Source organism: Peromyscus maniculatus, chromosome 9, assembly GCF_049852395.1.
Source record: "Peromyscus maniculatus bairdii isolate BWxNUB_F1_BW_parent chromosome 9, HU_Pman_BW_mat_3.1, whole genome shotgun sequence".
Classification (NCBI taxonomy): domain Eukaryota; kingdom Metazoa; phylum Chordata; class Mammalia; order Rodentia; family Cricetidae; genus Peromyscus; species Peromyscus maniculatus.
The window spans coordinates 6822402-6842049 of record NC_134860.1 but is presented as its reverse complement, the minus strand read 5'-3'; the positions used below and the strand labels follow the sequence as shown (position 1 = coordinate 6842049).

The 19648-nt window shown below is 44.0% G+C and overlaps 1 protein-coding gene and 1 pseudogene across 4 annotated transcripts in view; both read right to left on the bottom strand.

The window, feature by feature from the left end:
- Window positions 1-1443: 1443 nt before the first annotated feature.
- Window positions 1444-3817, bottom strand: LOC143267238 (high mobility group protein B2 pseudogene; annotated as a pseudogene). The gene has a single exon (XR_013042188.1). The product of XR_013042188.1 is annotated as a high mobility group protein B2 pseudogene (transcript).
- A 1914-nt stretch (window positions 3818-5731) lies between these two features.
- Window positions 5732-19648, bottom strand: part of LOC143267243 (disks large homolog 5-like) — a 70648-nt gene continuing 56731 nt past the window's right edge. For 2 of the 3 annotated variants that reach the window (XM_076544301.1, XM_076544304.1), the window contains 6 exons: window positions 13253-13415; window positions 11897-12025; window positions 11054-11237; window positions 7184-7299; window positions 6137-6233; window positions 5732-5975 (listed from right to left, as the gene is read on the bottom strand). In XM_076544301.1, the coding sequence (XP_076400416.1) occupies window positions 6146-6233; window positions 7184-7299; window positions 11054-11237; window positions 11897-12025; window positions 13253-13415 (680 nt within the window). In that variant the 3' untranslated portion in view covers window positions 5732-5975; window positions 6137-6145. Of the gene's footprint in view, window positions 6234-7183; window positions 7300-11053; window positions 11238-11896; window positions 12026-13252; window positions 13416-19648 lie in introns of all 3 variants that reach the window. The other variant, XM_076544302.1, reaches the window with a different exon arrangement.

Genomic DNA, 19648 nt, shown 5'->3' with positions numbered 1-19648 from the left:
AAGAAACCAGAGACAGGTATTTATTCTTTTTCAGCCATCCATGGCCATAAAGAGGCCAATAAAAGTCATCATAACCATGGGATCTACAGCTGACTCAGATGTACCTTTTGATTATTGTCACTCCTTCCTTTCACTCTCTAAGGGAGCCATTTGTTCATGAATATTAGTGGAGAGGGGAATGCTACTGTGTTTGCTAATCTTGGTTGTCAACATGAATACATCTGATATTAACTAAAACCAAAACAAACCTGGCACACCTATGGGAGATTTCTGCTTAACCTACTAGAAGTAGGAAGATCTAATTCTAGTCTGGATCTTTGAGATAAGAAATCACAACTTTAATTCTGATGTTTAATCCAGATGTAGTCTGGACAATTCCTGCTGGAAGCCTATAGAAGGACATGGAAGAAGGAAGTTTTTACTCTTTCTCTACTTGCTCTCTCCTTGTTAGCACATCCATTCCTTCACTGGCATTAGAGCCCATTTCTTTAAGATTCCAGCATACACTGCATACCAGTATAGACATTCAGTCTTGTGAACTAAGTATCTACTGGATTTTTGGACTTTCCATCATAGCCAGCTATCATTGTATCAGCTGAACCATAGCCGGAGTGTCATTCTAAAATAAATTCCCTTTGTAAAATAGAGAGCTTCCGTTTATAACTTCTGTTACTCTAGTAAACCCTGACTAATACACCAGACATGTAGAGAAGACATTCTGGAGCAGTTTGTGTTTCAGCTATGTCACAAATTCCCAGTGCCCACCTTCCCTTAACCATTCTTCAGGTGGTGCTTTGGTGTCGGCCCTCTTGGTTCTTAGAACATCTCAGCAACAAGAGTAAAATAGCAAATATCCAAAATCTATCAATTGGAATGCAGAGTAATATAATAATGATGAGTGTATCAGATGGAAAGATTCTAGGGTAAGTGAGAAATAGAAAGCCTTAGGAATAGAAAGGCTTATTATTTGTCATCCATGGCCATGTACCTACACTTTTATTAAGCTCATAGGACAATTTCTCAGCGGTTTGTTCTCTCCTTCAATCATGTGTGTCCTAGGGTAGGAACTCAGGTCTGTAGGCCTAGGAGCAGTTACCTTTACCCACTGAGCCGTCTCTCCAGCTGATCACATCATCCACAGAATTGATGATGAGCTTTGTATCTGTATTGATGTTGTGTGTGTATATATGCCTTTTATTCATAAAGAGTAGATCATTTCTTTTTTTTTTTTGCAAGTAATATTATTTTATTACAATTTTTTTTAAAAAACAAAATGCAATATCCTAAAAAAAATTTACTGGTAATACAAATTCCTATTAAGTTTGCTGTGCTACTATAAGAAATTAAAGAAACCATTAAATATTTAGGAACATTCAACATCAAAAGCTTTAAATCTAACTGTACGTTGTAGCCCCTGAAAAAGCTACAAACTCTTTTTTTAAAAAAAGTATTTTCTCTACAAAGAATCTCATCAGCTATACAAAAATCTGTACAGTTTTTATACTGAAGCTAATGTTGAGCTGCACTTGAATTTCACATTCTTAGCAAAATAATTGCCTGAGCACATACACGCCACACATTTATGACAGCCATTTATTCTTCATCCTCCTCCTCCTCCTCATCATCTTCGTCTTCCTCCTCCTCCTCTTCTTCCTCATCTTCTGGTTCATTCTTCTTCTTTGAGCCTGTTGGCCTACCAGGACCCTTCTTTCCTACTTCACTTTTACCCTTGGCACGGTATGCAGCAATATCCTTTTCATACTTCTCCTTTAGTTTAGCTGCTTTCTGCTCATAGGGTTGTTTATCTTTGGCAGACTGTTCAGACCACATCTCACCCAATTTTTTTGCAGTATCTCCAATAGACAGGCCTGGGTGTTCACTTTTGATCTTTGGGCGATGTTCAGAGCAAAACAGGAAGAAGGCAGACGGCTGTCTTTTTGGAGCATTAGGATCCTTTTTCTTTCCTTTCTTATCACCTTTGGGAGGAACATAATTCTTCATCTCCCTGTCATAACGAGCTTTGTCGCTCTTGGCCAAATCTTCGAACTTCGACTTTTCCTTTGCAGACATGGTCTTCCATCTCTCGGAGCACTTCTTGGAGAACTCGGCGAAGTTGACCTACGAGTCCGGGTGCTTCTTCTTGTGCTCTTCCCAGCACGTCTGCACGAAGAAGGCGTACGAGGACATCTTGCCCCGCGGCTTGTTGGGGTCTCCCTTGCCCATGCTGACGGCGCGGCGGCGGCAGCGGCGGCGAACCTGGCGCGAGCGCTTCCCTCCGAGCCCCGACGAGAGAGAGACAGGGAGAGAGGAGAGACTTCCTTTCCCAAGCGCCGGCGAGAACTGGTTTCTCGCTAACGCAATCCGCAGCCTCTTGTTTTGCAGACTCAAGAGTAGATCATTTCTATGCTTGATTGACAGCACCAGTTTGTTATCCCACAGGATTACTTCCTCCACACATTAATTCTCTGATTATCTGTCAGTCTCAGAAGGTAGATCTGTTGAGGGGAGCTTCATAAATTAAAGCACTATCTGGAAGAAACGATTCCTCCATACACAGTGAGGTCAGCTGTGGTTAAAGAGCACCATCAACCATCCCTCTCCTTTCCTAGCCTTGTAAAGACATGCTCCTCATGACTGGCATGTCACCTTTGCTTCAGGCTCCATCCACTATGGCTGGTCTGAAGCTTACTCCCAACACTTACCTGGAGCATCAAGAGGCACCATTAGCCACAACTCCACCACCAGGAATGTCTTCTCAATTCTGCATTTCATCAGATGGCCCTAATCTGCATTGTCATCCAGGACGAGATGTGAGAGATCTAACCCTGACAATAAGTGATGCTGGAGTACGATCTTGAACCCTAAGACAATTACAATGCCTACATCATATGCTTGTCCCTACTGGTCTCCTGAAATGGTTGGGGCTGATTCATTCAAAACTAACACAGCATAACTAAATGGACAAAGTCAAGTGCAGGGTCTGGTGAGATGGCTGCTGCATTTTGAGTAGATTCTCTCCCAAAGGACCAACAGAGCAGCTAAAAATCTTTAACTCCAGGCTCACATGGAATCTGATGTCTTCTTCTGGCCACTGGTGGAATTGCTTGAACATGGTGTAGAGCCCTGCAGCAGGCCAAACACCCATAGATATAAATAAAAGAAATAAATCTTTAAAAAAAAAATTGCCCCAAGGACAAAAGCACCAAAAAATGTCCCAGCATATCTTGTAATTCATTATGTCTGCAGTCTGGTTATCATTGATACTATATTCCAAGGAAACCATGGGCAGATAGCTCTGGTTTTGCTAATTTCTTTTTTATTTTAAACATTTTATTATTCTCTGTTGGTTTCACATCATGCATCCCAATCCAACTTTTCCCATTATCCATTCCTTCACACCTGAGCTCTGCCTTTGAAACACCCCCTGAAAAAAATTTAAAAGGAAAACTAAAAATCCAAATTTAAAAACAAAGTCTTGGCAAGGAAGTTTTAGTGTGACCCAGTGAGTCACACAGAATACCCTTTAGTGTATACGGCTTTTCTTAAGTGTTTCAGGCCTCTCTGGCTTCTCTACACTATAGATGATGGACCTTCACTTGTGGTCCTACTCTTGGATATCCTAATGATGTCTTGTGTCATAGAGATCCTGAAGCTTTAGATCTTCAGAAACTGGGCCCTTTACCTGCTCCAGCAGTCCATGGATAAAGAAGAAGTTAGGGTGGGATAATTCATAGCCATGGTTCTGGGCTGGGGTTACCTGGGATGATCCGACTGCCAGGTTTCCTTCATCTTCCACACCCAGGCAAGCTCTCCAGCACTGTCCCACCTACCTCACCACATGCAATGGGCAGAATGGAGAGAGGCCAATTGTCCTTTCCTCGTGCACTCGAATCTGACTTACCCACATTCAGAGCAAAGGAACAGCTCTAGTGTTTTGTGAGATGATGTGCCAGGGTCACAAACCCAATTGCTGCAGCAGCTGAGAGGATGACCCAGCTCCTCTGTTCTCAAGCCCCAGATTCCCACTCTCCCACCAGCTGCAGGTGGCATTTGCTCAGGTGAGGAGGGCATCTTTCCCTTGCCCTTGCCTACACAACACAGAAGAGGGTGGACTGAGCTCTTCTGCTCTCACAGCCTCAGGGCCAGATCACTGACACCACAAACAACAGGGTCAGCTCTACTGTGCTGCTCAGTCCAGGTGCAGAACCCACTCTCCGCAGTCCTGCAGTGGGTGAGGGGCAGGTCCAGTTCTCATTAGCGGTAATGCCAGCGATGAGTAGGGTTAACTCTTTGCATCCCTATCCTGTCTTCAGCAGTAAAAGGAGCCAGTCACATCAACATAGACCAAGTCTGTGGCAGGGCAATGGACCAGACAAGGCCTTTGACAGCAGCCTACGCCTGGAGGACACCAGGGTCCCTGGAGGCAGCACAGGCCACTCAGATCTATATGGCCCCAAAGAGAACACAGGCCCTAGAAACTACCATGGTCCTAGGTGACAGCCCAGACCCCTCCCTACATCTGAGTGAGCCTTGGTGACTGTACATGCCATAGATATGAACACAGATCCTGGTTGTGTTCGCAACATGCATACAGATATGTTCCCAAGTTGTAGCCCAGGCCTGGATGCCACCATGGCTCTGCTTGGCAATGAAGGTCACACAGATTGGCAGGGACCCAGCAGTACCACGTCCCATGGTGGTAGCTCAGATTCTAGGCACTGTCTTTGATGGCAACAGGGGCCTGAGATATCAACACCGACCCTGGCTACAGCAGGGCCATGGATCCAGACATGCCCCTCAGTTACAGCCCTGGTCCTGATGTCATTATGGTCCTAGGTGGCGGTACAGGCTTCTAAGACACATCTGTCCACTTGGGGGCATATCCATTTGACAACAACATGGTCATAGGTGGTGGCCAAGACTGTAGGTGGCTGCCAGGCCCTCACTGGCAGAGGATGCATGGGTATCAACACAGACTCCAACAGTTTGTCAGGGCCATGGACAGGATATGGCCCTTGGCAGCAGACCAGGCATGGATATCATCATGGCCCCAGGTGGCAAGAAGGCTATGGATTTCTTTCATAATCCTTTAGTAAATGTTTTCATTTCCTGAGAGGCTTTACAGCAATAATGTTGTTATTCTAATTCATGTGGTTCACATGAATGGGTATACAGAATGCTATAGCTAGGGTGGATAAATATATGACCACAAGGATACAGTATGGATACTTTTTCCATTACGCAATGGGAATCCACGGAGTTGACAACACCATCCGCATCCAAAGACCTGTGTAACCCTAGCTTCCTGAGAACCCACTATTGTAGCTTAAGCTGGGCACACAAGTGATCTGATGTTACAAGAGATTCTGGGGCTTACTAGAGTGAGACATCACACCTGACCAAAGAAATTGCTTCTAAGTCAGAAAAGTTCAAAATCACTTTATTATTAATAAAAACTCAGTAATATTAATCAATATGAGCTTAAAGAAATTAGTCAATAAACAGTGAATATCTTAGTAAAATACCTAAATAACAACAAGAACAAAAGTAAGAACAAATAAATAGCAAAAGCTCAAACCATAACAAAGAAAACCAAAAAAACCCAAAGCAAACAAAACCCAACCAAAACCAAACAAAAAAATTAAGGTCACAAGCATTCTTTTGGTGCACATTTTGCAGCAGAGACCTACAGTCTGTGGCTGGCCTTGGAAACATGGTAGGAAGGCAGACAGCGATTGTAAAAAGCGTTTTAAAAACTAGTATAGCCATGCCTCCTTTGGGTTTGTAGGTCAAGTTCTCACAGAGACTAAGAATGAGACCTTTCTAGAGCATTCGTTGTACCCCTTGGGAAGCTTTTGAGTTCACAGCTCTAAAGGAGTGTCTTCTGAGGAGGAGGCCTTGATCGGAGAGTATAGCAGGTCATAGGTTCAAGGCATCTGTGGTTTCTTTGGCCTCTTCAGTTCTCGCAAGATCTGCTATATGAGAAGGAAAGGCATTCAGACACAGAAGGAGCCTGACTGGGCCACAGGCTAGAAAAAAATCAAGACCTATTCACACTGGAAGCCAAGGTCAAGAGCCCCGAGTCTCCCACCAATGCCATCTTTGCTGAGGGTGGATGCATTGGTGGCTCACTTGCCTGTGAGACTTAGTGCTCCTGCTGCAGCAGCTCTGTCTGCAGGAGGCTCTCTTCCTGGGCTGTGGCCTGTTCAAACTCATATTGGTGATGGTCTAACCTAGAGGAGGAAGGCAGTTAGGGATCAGGCCTGGTGGAGACCTGCTATGTCAGCTGTTCAGCCTGAACCAGCTCTAGTCAGCTGGAGAGTCCAGTGTTACCTTTCATCTGAGGTCATTTCCTGCATTTCCTAAGGGAGGAGGGTCAGAATGGACCTCGACCAGGATTTGATTCTCAGCTTTTAAAATCTACCAGAAGATGAACTGAGAACTACACTGTGCTGGGCATGATAATCAGGACTTTTCTCTAGTTGTCTAGATAAATTATTTTGACAGAAAAAAAAAACAAAGTAGCAATGTCTGAATAAGAGTAGAGGGCATATCTACATGAATCTGATTAGATACAGGCAATGAATGTGAGCAACCTGAGAAACTGAATGTAGACACTCTAGGGGAGCCTACAAAAGAAAAGCAGTGAAGGATCTGATTATTGTTAAAGAACAGAAACCGGCCTCGGTTCAACTCCTCAACTACTAAATCTTCTTATAATAGAAAAATCTTTTCACAGGAAACAGATTCACACAGTAGAGAACCTGTAATCTGCAGGAGTGTGCTACATGTAGATCTACCCAAAGGCAGGAACTTCTCTCTAAAGGTGATGTTCTGGAAGGAAAATAAAGTGGCAGGAGCACACACTGTCCTCCACAACTAACCATCCTCCTGCTAGGTTGAGGACTACCATAGGGAGATTTGTGTGGAGAAACAGGGGACACTGAGAAGATTCCAGAATGCTCAGATGGGAGTAAGGGGTAGACACTCCCCAGAAACACTAAGGATCAAACATAGTGTTTCCTGGAGAGGTTCTTGTTGGCCAGGCCAATACAATATCCTGAGGCATTCTTTCTCTTGCTGTGGCTTGGAGCTATTCAGATGGTGGAAATCCCAAAAAGACAGAGATCCAGGGACAGGTGACACACATGGTTCTAACTTCTCTCCCAGCTTGGGCTCTTACCTCATCTCAGAGACACTGAAGTGATGTTGCAGCTTTTCTGCCAAGTCCTCTTGCTGGGTGACCAGCTCCTTCTGCTTCAGCACGTCCTTCGGTCTTTCATCCAGGCTCTCTTGCTCCTGTTCATTAGAAGATTGTGTTCTCAGTGGAGGCTTGCTCATTCATATGCACACACATAATTTCATGAACACACACAAGTACATATATGCACACATACAAGCACACTATAATGCAGTAACATGTTTAGCTTCACAGTTAATACTAACATAAGGAGCAACCACGAGGGCTACTAATGAAAACAAGGTAAACCTGTTGGAAGAGAGAAGCCAGTGAACATGGGAGAGAGGCAGTTCAGTCAGTGAAGAGCCTATTTGCAACCTAATGCAGAGACAGGTGGCCTCAGGGGTCCTTGTCCGTTAACTAACCCTGCTTAGGAAGTTCCCCAGGCTGTGCAGTATAGGAATGTTCCCCAGCAAAGGACTACTGGATGGTCATGGACAACCCCATTGGTCTTATTCACTGTTTCCCAGTTCCCCCAACGTGAGCAACTTCCTGCAAAAAGGGCTCCCTGTGCTACAGGTTGCCTAACTTTGGACCAAAAGCAAAGAATCTCAGGAAACTAGAAAATCTCCATAACCAGCATCCAAAAGAAACAGTTCCTTCCTTTGAGGTGATTGTGCCATGGATGTGTTTGAGTAACAAATGGCTGACTAAGTCAGTGCCAAATGATTTTATGTATTATTTTGTGCTGAACAATATTCCATGGAAGAGCCTGACCACATTGTACTTTTTCACTCTTTGAATGATGTGCATCATGAGGCTACACTCGGGAAAGCTGATAAATCCCTGAGATGCCCTAGCTTGTCTGTGGACACTGACTTCATGTTCTAGCATCACTGGGTCACCTGGGAATGCAGTTCAACTTTCTGAAGACTTGTGTGTAGCTTCTTACTGTGCTGTACCATTTTACAGTACCAGCAATGTCTGAGGGTCCTCATTTCTCCAAACTCTCCATGAGGCTGATTTTAACTCAGAATGAACAACTTTGGAGAAAAGCAGTTACTGAGTGCTGCAGACACAGCATATGGCGTGTCCAATACCCTCAGGAATCTAAGTGGGGTGCACTGAGACAGCCCCATTCTCATACCACATCCTGGCTAGGGAACTTCTGCTGGACTGAGTTGCAGCTGGAAGCACACTGCAAGTCAGAATCTCTCAACAACTAACATCCAGCCTAAGTTCCAAGGCCAAGGTTAACTGAGCCAAAGTTAGGGAAAGGGGAAAAGCAAGTGGTAGCAGACAATGTGGATGAGGACAAAACAGGATACAGAGAAGACACAGCAAGACACCTGACCATTGAGTGTGCAGTCACCATTCACCCAGAGCAGAGAATAGACACACACCCTCAGCCAGCTTATCCTGCCTCTCAGACACCTTGATTTACCACAGTGGTCTCCTCTTAACCTCCATGTACTACATTCCTTTGGTTTGTTCCAAGGATTTCTTTTCAGATATATATATTGGTCTCTACAAATACCTGAAAACCACTGAGTTATAGTAGCTTTTGTGTCCCTTTGTTCTAATGAGCTAGGAGGACATGGAGAAAGATGGGCAGCAGCATACAATATTTGATGGATGCCAAGTGAGGGGGCACAGTACTTTTTCAGAAAAGTTGGTTCCATCATCATTAAAAATGTGTAAAGAACATACGAATATAGATAAACACACACACACACACACACACACACACACACACGAAGTTACAAATCCACACATACAAATACACTTGCACATATAAGCAACTGAACTTGCAAACACACTCAAATACTTACCCCTATACATACAGGGAACATAGGCACATACACACATACACACTCAACGACACATGGTCACATACACACACCCAAAGGAGCACCTCTGTGCAAGCAATAGACAGTATTCACACACAAACACACATATAGAAGTTCACAAACACATACAGAGATGCACAGAAAATCACAACACACAATGTACAACAACCCCAACACACACACACACACACACACACATACACACACACACACACACTTCCTGAACCTAGAATGGTCAGTGAGAGAGGACTTTTGCCTTGCAGCACCTTTTCTGATGTATATAGAGGTAGCGGGTCCTCTATGCTGTCTACAAGGCTCTTAGACTCAGCAAGGCACTGCTACCCCGGCCTGCACTTAACTTTTCCTTGAATACATTTTATCCATTACAAAACCCCCTGACTCCACATTTTCCAAGTTCACCCATCATAGTCTCTTCACTCAACTTATCCTGGCTCCTCCACAAATGACCTTGATAACCCAAGAAAAAGAAAGGGACACATGGTCAACACCAGGAAGTTTTCAACAGAAGACAGTGCATATGATATGAATGCAGCCCAATGTCAGTCAGAAGGAGGCCAGTGACATCACCTGCAGTGCTTTTCAGGAACCCAGCACTCTGCACAACTATGAGAGGGAATCTGTTCTGAGACACAGCCATGCCCATGATATAGTCAGCAACACAATGTCAGCAAGGAGATGCACTGTGGGATTCTCGGTTGAGAAACCAGAGACAAACCAGACATTTCCTGTGGTCTTAGCTCTGTGCAGTGAAAGCAAAGAAGCCTGCTATTTATTGTTAAAAAAAGCTGTAGTGTTTGATTTTGTTATTTATTAAAAAACACATTGGTATCAAAACAATAAAAGTAAATAAACAAAAGAGAAAGCAAATATATCTTTCCTCTTTCTGTGTATATTTAAACTTGTAACATTGGATAAGACAAAACAAGACAGAAGGTCTACTTTGGAGGACAGGAGATCTAAAGAGAGCTGGGAGCCAATTAGCCCAAACAGAAAATTTCAGGTTCAATGAAAACCTGGGCTCTAAGGGAATAAGGGAAGAGCAACAGATGACAACATGGGATTTCATTATGTGGCCTCTGAACCTACAAACCGATGTACACATTTACACAGGCCTGCATAGATAACACACAGACTACAGAAATAGGAAGTGAACAGAAAACAATGGCGAGGACATCATGCTGTAGGAACAGTTGAATTAAAAATAAGCACATCAGGTGTTTCAACTGAGACCACAACACTGCTATCCATCCTTTGAAGATTAAAAATTCCTAGGAGAGCACACAAGTTCTTCATGCTATGTTGAGTTGATAGGAGAAAATGTTTTCTTGAAGCTTCAAATCTGTCACCCCAACCCTCAGCCTGTCAAAGGCCTTCCACATCTATGGTCATCCAGTCAGTTCCAGACTGGAAGCTCCAGGATGGGAGAACTGTCCAGCACCATGCCTAGAAAAAGGGCTGAAAAGGGGGTACTCAGGCATCTGTCACTATGAACCAAGAGCTTGGCAAAAGGAAGAGAACACATTGGGATGCAGGAATTAAGGATAAGACCACATGCCACACAAAACATTGACAATGAGAACCACTCACTGGGCACTGGCAATGAGCTCGAGTCCTTGCAGGCTGCTTCCTATCTGTGATCTCACATGACCCCTGCAAAGCAAATGAGCCACAGGCCACTGACATCATCAATGAAAGCTTTGTGCTGTTCCCTAAGGAGCTCCCTGCATAGCAAACCTCTGATCATATTGACATGTAGGTGGATGATATGTGACTGACCCAGCTCTCTCAATGTACTGCAGCTTCTAGCAGAGCAGGAGGTTTTGCTTGCCAATTATCCAGATTCTTGCAAGAGGCTAACTCTGTAGAAAGACTTGGGAATGATCACAGAAATCAACAGTTGGATGGTATGTAGGTGGGGGTATGGATGAGTGTGGATGGTATATGAGTGTCTCTATGTTTATGGTTGCACAGGTGGGCACCTGCCCCTGCTGCCTCAGCCTACCTGCTGCTGCTCAGCAGAAGGGTCACAGATGACCTCATGAGCCTCCTTCAAGAGCCTCTTCAGCTCCTCACAGGACTCTTGGATCTCAATCTGCTCCTCCCACAGCAGTCTGTTCTTCAGTCTTAAAACATGTATATTTTCCTTCAGCTCAGTCCAATCTCGGAGGACCTGGCCGTGGAGGTAACTGAACAAACACCAAAACATGGTGAGACCCAGCCAGCCTCCTTTGCCATTCCTACCCCGAAGTACCACCCGTGCTGAAAAGTCCCAGACCCCCAGAAAGCCCAAGAATGGAGTTCTCAGTAGCCAAGCAGCATCACTCAGATGCAAGCCAAATCCAGAGAGTAACAAAATTGCAAAAAGATTCAAAATACTTCTGAAATTCCTGATGCCAAAAGGGATCCTGTGCTTCTGAGAACAGGGTACAGCCCACACCTGTGCTTAACTGTTCATGACATTGGGAAAGCATCAGCAGGTTGAGGGCAAACAGTGTAAGAAGCATAGAAAAAGCCCCAACAAAAATCAATTCTGTCTATGGCTACCATGGAAACAAGCTCTGGGAAGCCCTGGTCAGAGCCACAGAAGTACTAGGATACCTGACACTCCCTTCATGGTTCAAACCATTTGTTTTTTAACAAGGGGCTGCTGAAGCTGGCAGGACATTACTTGGAGGGGAACAGTGTCTTTTCACACTTAGCAAAACTGAGTCCAAGAGGCACAAGGCCAAGGACCACATGTCAGGCTGCTTTCTAAGAGGCAGACAGGCAAGAACCAGAACTCTCACATTGAGTCAAAGAGAAACATGGCAGAATCATTCTCTCCCAAGTTAAATCAGGCACATACCTGTAGGATACATTCTCTTCAATCAGATGTTTGATCTTGTTCACACCGTCACATATTTCCTTTGGCATTTTCTGTAAGTCCAGCATCACCTGCTTATGTTCCTTTTTCATGATTTCAAAAGAATTCAGCCTGTGGTAGGGCATGGCCCCAGGAGAAAAGGACCCCATGAACACAGGCCACAAGGATCATATGGAATCAGGCTATGCTCTGGACTCCTCAGTGCCATGGAAGACACAGCCTGGCACTTATACAATAGGTCCTCCTGGTGCTTATTAAACTTCCTATCACGTCCCCAGGCCAAAAGAAGAAGGAGTTATCCACGACTATATGAGCACCCTCAGTGGACTTGGAGCTATAGATGATCTCTCTAAGGAGACCCCAGGAGTCTTTGCCACATGCTGGTGCCACCGGAAACCTATGGTGACATTTTCCTGTCTTTACAACAGGGATTCTTATGCCTAGCTGCCTATATGCTACACAGAGGACCAGAGCATACATTGAGCATTTCAAGGGAGGAGTCCCAACTTCAGGAAGGCATTATACACTTCACAAGGGATTCCAATGTTCCACCAAAGTAAGAAGAGTGGCCAAGACGTGAGCTTGTCAAAGTGAAGCTCCCTGGTGTCATCACTGGCATCCCCTGGAAAATGTGCAAATGGCAAATCTTGGGCCCTGCCACAGACTCTAAACTCCCAGGAGTAACACAAACAGACACCCCCCCACACACAAACACACACACACACCACATAAAAATAATAATTCTCATGAAATACAGAGAGTTTGCACTGTCTCAGAGTATAAGGAAGAGCTAAGAATAGCTTTAGGCCTTTACTTCCCACATACACAAACATTCCACATATAGTCAGGATGCCCATGAAATGCAAAGAGTTAGGACAGCCTCAGAGTATAAGGAGGAGGACAAAAGAGAAGCCGTGATAAGCACCAGGCCTTCCAGACACAAACTGAGATGGATGAATGGGACCAGGCCCCTCCAGGATTTTTAAGCACACAATCATCCGCTCATCAAGTACAAAGACTCATCACAAACTCACAGGACCTAGCATCTCCCACAAGCCAACACCTGCCAAGGCCTCTTGAAATGCATGTTGAGAGCTCACACACTACTGTTCCTATCCCAAAACTGTGATACAGGCCATAGGCTCTGCTTTTCATTTGAATGAATAAGAATAGCCTGTGTCCCAATCTCACACCTACCGAGGTTGCAAAATCTGTGCACTCAGGAAAATTTGTTAAGCACCGGGACACCCCGGAGCTTCAGCCTCCTGTTCCTCAGGAAAGCTTAGGTAGACACTGTGGGGTCAAGATGGTCAGCAGAGAATTGCACATAATGACTACCTGTTCTGCAAATCCTTGTCTATATAACTGCCCAGGATTCCATGCAGTTCAATTTGCTCATATGTTATACTCTGTCGCTGAAGGGTTAGTTTCTCCAACTTTGTCATCTGCTTCTCCTGGTCTATGGAGGTGGAGGCTTGGGTTGGTGTCTTCCTGGTAGTCCCTACAGGAAGACAAAGCAAAGTGAACTTCTATACTTGAATATACATAGGGCCAGGAGAATCCATGCTGGTTCCAAGAGGAAGTCCGAGGAAGAGGAAATGTTAGGTACCCACTGAGGGCCCCAAAGAGTAGGCCACTATCCTCAAATAGGTACCCATGAGCTAAGTATCTGTCCTCAACCATCATGGATAGGCATGTGCCTTTCTCTCTAATGCAGTTCCCTGGCCCTGGAAGATATAAGATAGCCCAGCCATATAGATTTGGAGGACAGTGTCAGCTCATATATGATGTGGTGTAGGTAAGTCCTATTGTCCCTAGAGCTTAGCAGTACCAAGTCCTCATCCCATGTATCCAGGACAAAGTATCTGAATGACGGAAAGTTTTGTGCTTGGCCAGGGCAGTTTCCCTCCCTTCTTCTTGGCATCAGATTCCCATGGAAACGGATGGAATCCACTAGGATGAAGTGCAGCAACACCCTACCCAGAGAAAGACACCTAATTAGTCACCACTTTGTTCCTGTTGGCCCTTCCTTTCCACTCAGAATGAGATTAAGGATGTCCCAGAAAAGCTGCTGCAGGCTTGAAAATCCATGGCTCTTCCAAACTATCAGAAATCATTTAATCTGGGTCTGCTCTTAGGGAACCCAGGGAAGTAGGATAAGTCCATTGCTTCCCAGAAATTCACAGATGCTGAGCCCCACTCCTGGAAGGCCCAGCTCAAGCTCCACCTCCTCCAGAAAGTTCCCAAGCCCTGCTCAGGACTCACAGTGCCCTCCCAGAACCATTTATTACTCCATGTTTTACACTGAGACTGAAGCCCAGCTTCCTTCTGCCTCTCTCTGGTCTTCCCATGTTCTCTATTCTCCCTCCCAAGCAGCCTTCTCTGTCTTGCTGACATGTCTATGGCAGTGGAAGAATACCCCACAGTCACCTGGTGTTCCCACAACAATGGTGACATCAAGAGAATGCCAAGGACTCCCCAGAATTCAATAGGTAGTCATGAGAAGGAACTATTGGGTTCACCAGCAGTAGCCCTCACCTACCTACAAACTACATCATCTGCAATTCCATGGAAGCCATACTGCCCTTCACAGGAGACTTCAAAAAACCCAAGGGATGACCTTTATCACCTCCTCATTACAAACACAGGGATCTCTCTCTGTTTCATTAGAATATATTCACTAGTTTATGTACAGGAAGTTGAAGACTCTCTTCCAAACATATCCCAGGAAATGGCTCATCCAACTCATGAAAACTCTAGTCAATAACATAAGAAAAAAAGTTTTCTAGGTAATTAAGTAAGGATGGTAGGAAGGAAAATTCAGTCCCCTGAGGCCAACAAGCACATTGTGGAGGATCCACAAAGCTGTTAGTGTGGTGGGAGATACTCAGTGTCTTGTCAGAACAAAGATAAGTCCTGTAGTTGATGAAAATTACTCTTGAACTTCAGCAAAATTCATTCCATCCATCATAAGATACCAATAGTGTGGTAAACTAATGGCATTTCATTCTGGAGACACTAAGAACCAGAATTCCCTGTGGGAACACTCAACACAAGAGCAAAGGATGTGCCATTCCTACATTTAAGTTTAAAGAAAGATGAACGGCTAGTGAGAGGCCCCACAGATATGCAAAGGCATTTTCAGAAAATGAGTGATGTGAGGCAAACTATGTCTTTTCAGATGTTATTTCACACGGACAAATCATGCTAGACAATGTGAGTTATCTCAGTAATACCCAATTATAGAAGTCAAAGCACAGCACCTGCCCTACACACTTCCTCTTATCAGTTAATCCTTACGCACTGAAGAATGCACAGAAAGTGACTGACAGAAGAGACTTTTCCGAGACAGGTTCTGAAAACTCAGACATGAGTCTCCTTCTGGGTGGGTATCAGTTTCCCATCTCTCTATCAGGAGGTGGCTGGCTCAGAAATCAGCTGGTTTCCTCTGTCTCCCTGCACAAGAGGACCCAGTGGACAACCTCTTAAGACTTACAGCTGTAGAGGATGCACTTTGGCTGCAGAGCCCTCAGCCATGTACTTTCAGAAGCCTGGAGGTAATTGCTACTGTTATAATCACTTTGGTAGTATAGGGATGCCCAAGTCTCTTGCTCTGTGATTCAGAGTTCATGTTAATGGAAAAGCCATGCAGGGGCAAAACATAGTCAACAGATGCAACAAAGTCATCCCCACTAACAGTCCAGGACACCCAGGGCTGGCAGGAAAAGGACAGTCTCAGTCCAGGTCCACTGAATCTAACAGCTCTTAGGCTGAACTGGAGACCTGTGTGCCATCAACAGCTGGAAATTCAGAAACCTCAGAGGTCAATGGAAGACAGAAGCACTTGGGGGCTCCTGCCATACAAGTGATTGTGATGTCAAGTATGAGAACCTCAGGGTTTTCTAGGGTACTCTCCTTTCCCTATTATCACTGGCACATAACTAAAGGACTCCAGTGGCTGTGAAACACAGTCATGGTACAGAAATATCATTAATTCCTCTGTGCCTCCATCCAAGAAGTTCCCAGTTCTTGAGCCCTCGCTCTGGAAAGCTGAGTCCCAACACATCCAGAAAGCTCCCAAGCCCCTTCCCAAAACTCACTGCCTCTTCCCCAGGACCATTTTCTCCATGTTTTCCAGGGAGACCCAGGACCAGCTTCCTTCTGACTCACCCTGGTCTCTCCATGCTGTCCATTCCCTCTACCAAACAGACCTCTGAGTCTGGAAAGCATGTCTAGAGGCCAAGCTTGTGGTCACTGAACAAATGACCTCAAGGCAGTCAGTGTTGCTACAACACTAGTGACATCACTGGGATTCCAAGAGCTGTCCAGGATACAACAGAATGTCCAGCAAAGGGTCTGCTGATGTCATGGGGCACAGCCTTTGCCTCCTTGCTAATTAGTTCTCCATGAACTGACCAGAAGCTGTGGTTTCCTTTCCTGGAGTCTCTCATGTGACTCAGCACCTCCTCCTTGCAAACCTAGAGATTTCTCTCTGCTTCATAAGAATTTTTCCAATAATTCACCCATGTGGAACTGAAGTCTCAGTTTACAATCCCTGCCTAAAATTGGCACTTACCCCCCTCATATCCATACCCAATAATATCAAAAATAAATCATGCCAAGGAATTTGGTCATGATCATTGAGGAGGAGGGTTGAGTTCTCTGAAGTGATTAAGCACCTGAGGAAGGCTATGGTTAAGGGAAGGTGACTATTGGGAAATTGTAAGTGAGCTGACACTGTTATGAGACCCTAGCTGCTCTAGAATATCCTTTCTATATACCTGGTGTCTTAGCCCGCATTCTCCAGAAGTAATACAATGATTCTTTATGGAAATGGTATTTGTTAGAATGGCTTGCAGGCAGTGCTCTATCTTATCCAACAATATCTGGCTGTGAATGGAAAGGCCAAGAATCCAGGAGATGACCACTCCACAACACTGGATGTCTCAGCTGGTCTGCAGTATATGCTGGAATCTTAAAGAAGTAGGATTTAATGCCAGTCAAGGAATGGATGTGCTAACAAGGCCAGTCAAGGAATGGTTGTGCTAACAAGGCAAGAGCAAGCAGAGAAAGAGTAAGAGCTTCATTCTTCCAAGTCCTTCCAACAAAATGAATTGCCCAAATTACTTCGGGATTAAAGATCTGAATTAAAGGTGTGTGTAGCAGGAATCTTCAAAGTTCTTATTCTTAAAATCAAACCTGGAGCCAGGTATTGGCGTGAACACTAGAAGATCAGAGAAGCAGAACAAGCCACAGCTACCTCACCTTGCCAGTTCCTCAGCTGCTCCTGTTTCCTTCAGACTGGAAGCCTCTGTGTCCTCATCCAAATGCATTTCAGCTGAACTGCTGCTCAAAAGCCTAAAACTTAACAAGCCAAATGCTTCTATTTCCTGGTTTTCACGTCTTATATACCTTTCTGCTTTCTGCCATCACCCCCTGGGATTAAAGGCTCATTTTCTGGGATTAAAGGCATGAGTCACCATGCTTGGCTGTATCCTTGAGCACACAGAGATCCAGATGGATTTTTGCTTCTGGAATGCTAGAATTAAAGGTGTGTGCTACCACTGCCTATCCTCTATGTTTAATATTGTGGCTGTTCCATTCTCTGATCCTAGACAAGTTTATTAGCATGAACAATATTTTGGGGAACACAATGCTAGCACATTTTCCTTTTTTGTCTAAAATTTAAAAAAAGCTTATAACTAATACAAGAAAATTATATCCAATAAGTATATACAATATACACAGTCAAGATTACATTAACAATGTCTAGTACATTAACATGTGACAAAAAAATCCATTAATATATTAACAATGTCCAGTCCAGTAACATTTGATAAACTCAGACAAAAAAATTCATTATTATCCTATTTAAAACAAGTACCTTTTTAAAATTAGATTCCATAACCTCACTTTTTATCTTATCATATCTATATTCTCTCTCTTTTTCTTTTCATAATAGATTCAGTAATCTACCTTTTGTCTTTTTTATATCTTCCCCTTTTTTTAGTGTAGATTCAATGATCTACCCATTTTTCCTATTATTTCTTTATCTTTTTCTCAGAGTATATTCGATAATCTACCTCATATATCTACATATATCTATTCTCTTTTTTTATTTCTTTCTTTTTTCAAACAAAAACTCAGAATCTAATCTCCTTGTTCAGCTTTTTTCCTAACCATTAACAATTAACAACTTGTAACCAACCATTGTAAACAATGACAATATCCAAAACTCATTAAATGACCAAAAACCTCCCATCCCACCTCTTGAGAATGTGGGCATCGTTTTCTTAAAATTACTTCCTGCTTTCTGGGGATGAAGACATCTTTAGGGGATCCTGAAAAGATAAGTTTTGGGTTAATTGTCAAGTCCTTTATCATTTGTCCAGTTGCTGCATATTGAGAAAGTGCAGGGCTTGATTCAAGTCCTTGTTCCAGTAGTCTGTCAGGCTGGATCATCTCAGCTAGCCATCTCAAAATTGTCCTGAGTAGTCTGTAGTCCAAAGTCAATATTTTGGTGGTGTTAATCAGCTTAATGGCTTTACAATTTACAGTCCATGTGGAATCATCTTTGTGGGGTCCTGTCATCCTTTTGAAGATTTCAAATTTGCTCCTGCAGAACACATCTTGCTCACTCCATGCATTCTCAGAAAGGAAAAAACCCTGTTTAGGTTGGAAGACCCAGGTCATGGTTCCCTGCAGACATTTTTTTGTGTGCCTCCTCTGTGGTTTGGAGCAATCACAGTCTCATAAATGTCTGTCTCTCGGAACCATGAACTTTCTTCCCTAGAAGAGAAAAATCTTCACAGCAATTTCTCCCCAACATTTGTCTTGCCAAACTTTTCCAAACTGACCTTTGCCGATGCTTTCTTGTAACACGATGGTTCAGGCAATTCTCTCCGAACAAGCAGTAGTAAACCCTTTGTCCCAGGTTGTAGCATCACCAACACGAAGAGATGTAGCAACTTGGAGCAGAAGCAGCTGCCTCCATGGTTCCACTGCCACTGTTTGTGTCTGGGCCCTGGCCTTAGCTTCTCCTTAGCAAAACTCCTAGGCTGGCCCCAAACTTGGGATCCTCCTGCCTCTGCCTCCTTCTGTAAATCCAACCAGTGTGCCACCACAACTGGCAATGTGTAGCTTGGGCCTGACCTGGGGCTCACATGGCCACAGGTAAGTAGCTTTTTTGTGAATTTCTACCCATGAATGTTGGGTGCCATATGTAGCAGGAATCTTCAAAATTCTTCTTCATAAAAAATAAAATCAAACCTGGAGCTAGGTATTGGGGTGAATGCTGGGAGACAGAAAAGCAGACCAAGCCACAGCTTCCGGTATGACCTCATCCCTCAAAGATCCAAATATAATTAGATATTCATACTTCAAAATAAGCACACATCTCCCACAGGTGTGCCCTCTATTCTTTGTTGTTTCTTAATCCAGAAACAGTCACATTGACAACCAAAAATATCCATCACAGTCTTATTCCCCTCTTCACTAATATTCATGAGAATAAGGCTCACTTCGAGTGTAAAAGGAAGGAGTGACAATAATCATGATGACTTTTAGTGGCCTTTCTTCGGTCATGGATTGCTATAATATAATGAAATACCAGTCTTTGCTTTTGTGGGTAGGAGGGGATTAGCTAGAAACCCAAAGCTATCTGGTCTCTCTCTATAATTGTAGATTTGAAATTCAAATAATTATGTTATGGCTGGTAGTAACTGTGGTGGAAAA